This window comes from Asparagus officinalis, chromosome 9 (genome assembly GCF_001876935.1).
Source record: "Asparagus officinalis chromosome 9, Aspof.V1, whole genome shotgun sequence".
Classification (NCBI taxonomy): domain Eukaryota; kingdom Viridiplantae; phylum Streptophyta; class Magnoliopsida; order Asparagales; family Asparagaceae; genus Asparagus; species Asparagus officinalis.
Window position 1 is genome coordinate 770,532 of NC_033802.1, and position 4,126 is coordinate 774,657.

General features: G+C 37.5%; 1 protein-coding gene across 1 annotated transcript; it reads left to right on the forward strand.

Annotated features, from left to right (window-relative positions):
* LOC109824654 (glucan endo-1,3-beta-glucosidase 14) lies at positions 298–4,120 on the forward strand. The gene is made up of 4 exons (XM_020391290.1): positions 298–411; positions 1,779–2,806; positions 3,189–3,375; positions 3,905–4,120. Exons 1-3 carry the CDS (start codon positions 408–410, stop codon positions 3,243–3,245), a joined length of 1,089 nt encoding a protein of 362 aa, XP_020246879.1. The 5' UTR covers positions 298–407; the 3' UTR covers positions 3,246–3,375; positions 3,905–4,120.

Consider the following 4,126-nt stretch of genomic DNA (forward strand, 5'->3'; position numbering starts at 1 on the left):
GTGAAATTAATCCCAAAAAAATATCGTTAGTTAATATCCAGAGAAACCGCGGTGAATCTACACAATGACGTTAAGGGAATGTACACGTGCCACTCGCTCGTTGATTCAACCAAGTTGTAATTCCACCGTCGCTCTCGACCGCAGCAATCTGCGTATAAATTCACGCCAACAGTTGCAGCAGCAGCAGCAGCAACAAAAAAAATAGAGAAGAAACGTGAGGAGCAGGGAAATTTTATTTATTTGTTTGTTTTTGAGAGAAATTGAATTCGATTGGAAAACGAAACTCTTCTCTTGTAATCTTGATTTTGTTTCAGATTTGAGCGTTATTGATTTTCCTAACCCTAAAAAATGTGGGATAAAGCTTTGTTCTTCTGAGTGATTTGCCATTGACGGAGCGAGGGAATTCCATGGGTACTGTAGATTTCTTTTGTTCCCCTTTTTAGCGGAAAAAAAGGTTCTTTCTTCTCCTCCTTTTCTCTCCGGTCTTTTTGGAATCCAATACAGTACTAAAGGGGAGACGGTTTAGTTTTTTTCAGATTAAATGTAGGTAATGCGATTTATGATCGAACGGATATTATCGTCGATGCTCAGAATTAGTTGCGAATTAATAGATAAGGAGGTAATTAATTTCTTGGGGATGAAAGGGATTAGACCGCAGCGGCATTGATCTGTATTCTGTACTCTGATGGAATTAGTGTTGCGTTATTTTACGTAAAAGCGTTGCGTTATTTTAAGTTCAGTGGCTAGATATCAAAAGGAAAAAGATTTAGATTTGGAGAATATTGTGTTGATTTTAGTTGGTCCTTTTTTCCAATTTGCCAGCTTTGTGCCATCCTTTTTGCTGTGGCTTAGCGAAGTTTTTCAATGCGAACTATATTAAGATTATCTGGTTCAGTATTCGTGAATCATGATCGTCCTCGCTACTTATATATACATATTATATACAATCATTGTTGGGTTTTTAGTGGTATAGCTTAATGCTATTAAGCCGACCTTGCTCCGGCAACCATTCCATTGGTTACGATTTCACTCTGGCAACACCATCCCCCTATCTGGATTCATCAATTGCGAAAGATGATTATTATTTTAAATTCAATAAAAGTAGAGACAGCATAACATATCTCTGGCGTTTGGACCAACCTACTGTCAATTGGCTTTTAATTTTTAACCATATGCTACTATGTTATATAATTTCCTTTCTTTGAAATCAAATTTTGTCGAGCATTGAACATTTTAAATGCTTGTATTATTTTCCAAAATGATATTGTTGACAAATATTAACCACTAATTTTTAAGGAAGTATTAACAGGTAAGTGCCGTTAAGTTGCTTGCGGTTTGAGAATTCTAATTGTACCATCTTTGCACTCTTTGAATTTATGAGGATTTGAGGAATTGATCTTTTACTGATGGAAAATTCCGGGTCATGCTTTTGGCAGCAATTTCGTAAAAACATATATTGAAATTCCTTGAAAATTTTCCTCCTGTAAGCAATCATCACTGCCTAATAACTTGATGTAGTAGTCATCCTTGTACTAGATTTTCCTCAAATATATATTCATTTACTGAGTTTAGTTTCCTTAAGCAATCATCACTGCCTAATATCAACTTATATTGCTCATTCTAAGAGCGTCATATTTTTTTACAACAAGTGAAGCTCCTTGAGCACCGCTTGTTTTTCCTTGATAAAAATAGAAGTTTCTTTCGATGCATTTTGTTATGAAAATTCCATTGTAACAACTTGAGACCAAAAATGACATAATGTACCCTTACGTTTACAGGTGAAATCCACCAAGCTTTCAGTCTCACAGTCGGAATCAACTATGGCCAAATTGCCAATAACCTTCCTTCACCTACCCAAGTTGTCCATCTTCTCCAATCTCTTAACATTAACAGAGTGAAGCTCTACGATGCAGACCCAAATGTCCTTACTGCCTTTCTCAACACCAACGTCGAGTTCATTATTGGAATTGGCAATGAGTATGTTGCATCCATGACAAATCCCTCAAATGCTCAAGCCTGGCTCCAACAGCACGTCCAGCCTTACATTCACAACACCAGGATCACCTGTATCACTGTTGGAAATGAGGTCATTTCAGGCAATGACACTGTTTTGAAAACCAACTTGCTCCCTGCTATGAAATCAGTGTACCAAGCTCTCGTCACCCTTGGATTGGATAAGCAAGTAAATCTTACCACTGCACATTCCCTTGATATCTTAGGGAACTCCTACCCTCCTTCTTCTGGCTCTTTTCACCCAGATTATGCACAGTATATTCAACCCCTTTTAAGCTTCCATGCCATGACAAAGACCCCATTTCTCATAAATGCTTATCCTTACTTTGCCTACAAATCTGACCCTGGCTCAGTCTCATTGGATTATGTACTATTCCGTCCTAATTCAGGGTTCACTGACTCAAATACCAATCTGAAGTATGACAATATGCTTTATGCTATGATCGATTCAGTTTATGCTTCGATTCAAGCTATGGGGCATACAGATATCGATGTAAGGATTTCTGAAACTGGTTGGCCATCGAAAGGGGATCCTGATGAGGTAGGAGCTACCCCTGAGAATGCTGCAATATATAATGGCAATTTGTTGCAAAGGATAGAAATGAATCAAGGAACCCCCATGAGGCCATCTACACCCATTGACATCTATGTGTTTGCATTGTTCAATGAGAATTTAAAGCCAGGGCCAGCATCAGAGAGAAACTATGGCTTGTTTTACCCCGATGGAACACCAGTCTATAATATCGGATTGCATGGATATCTTCCAATGATGATATCATCTTCTAGTTTGTTGGTAAGAAAACTTGATCTTTTTGTTTCATTTACTACCATATTTTCTCTTTTTATTATGATATTTCAGTTATAAGTGCATGTAGCTTTCATTCTCAGTTCTTTTTTCCATTTGTCCTTCTCCTTAATTTCTTACCGTCGCTTGCAAAGAATCTGAGTGGTCCACTTTGAACAATTTTGTAATATTATATCCTTCTCCTTCTGATTATTACGCCGATACTTGTATGAAAGGGGATAAGACTGACTTTTTCCCTTTCATTTTCCTACAAGCAAAGGGATCAGCCAAATTCTTATCTCCGGATCAATTGACTGAAGATATTTGCGTTAAATAGACATCTCCATCGTACTGCAAATACATTACTATACCTATTTTACTTTTCTTGCAGGTTGTCCCTTGGTTGCACTTGTACTTTTTTGCCGTAGCTTCGCTTTTCTTATTTTGACAACCAGAGATGTACTCCTGAACTAGAAGTAGGAAGAGGATGGAGAACAACCGATGAGCGAAGGCATCTTCAACCTACAATGTAATACTCAAGTGTCATCCATCCATCAACCTTGAGCACTGGCAATGAGGTATTTGAGCGCGTACCTGTCATTTCTTTGACTTAATGTGTAGATTCTTAATTTATTGATAGCTTTAGAAAGAACAATTGGAAAGTATTAGATTGAGTTGGCTACTAAATGCTAGCACAAGTGCAATTAGGTCATGGGTCAGTTTGCAAGACCATGGGCCATCCTTTTCGACTGTCCCCATCATGCATGCTTTCTTTCTCCAAGGGAAAGATAATGTGTAAAAGATGCTATATTCTCTTTTTGCCATCACAAACCTCATCCTGTCTTGTAGTTACTCTGAGTGGTCTTCATAGCTTCTTTTTGTTGTTGGCTTTTCTTTTCCTCCTTTTCAATTTCTTGATGCTTCCAAAAAGTTCCAGTTCCACTCCTAAAAAAAAATAATAAATAATAAATAATAAATAAAATAAAAAGTTTCCATACCACTTTGACAATTGAGTAATCTATGGCACATGTTGAACCTGTTCATAATCATATTAAAAGTTCACTCTTCTGGAATTGCGCCTTAAACATCCATGTTCCTTTTGTGCAGGTTCATGAATATACATAACTAACGTGGAGGCATACACCGATCATAATTAGCGATGTGCCCCGATGCATGCTTGAGATTTCTATGTTCTTCAAGAAATCGGGCACAGAGTAAATATACTAACAAATTTTGAATTACAGATTCTTGATTAGGTTCGGAATAAACTCAGCCGGCATCACGTACATTACGTGTAAAGCTACAATATCGACGGTTGGAGCTTGAGCA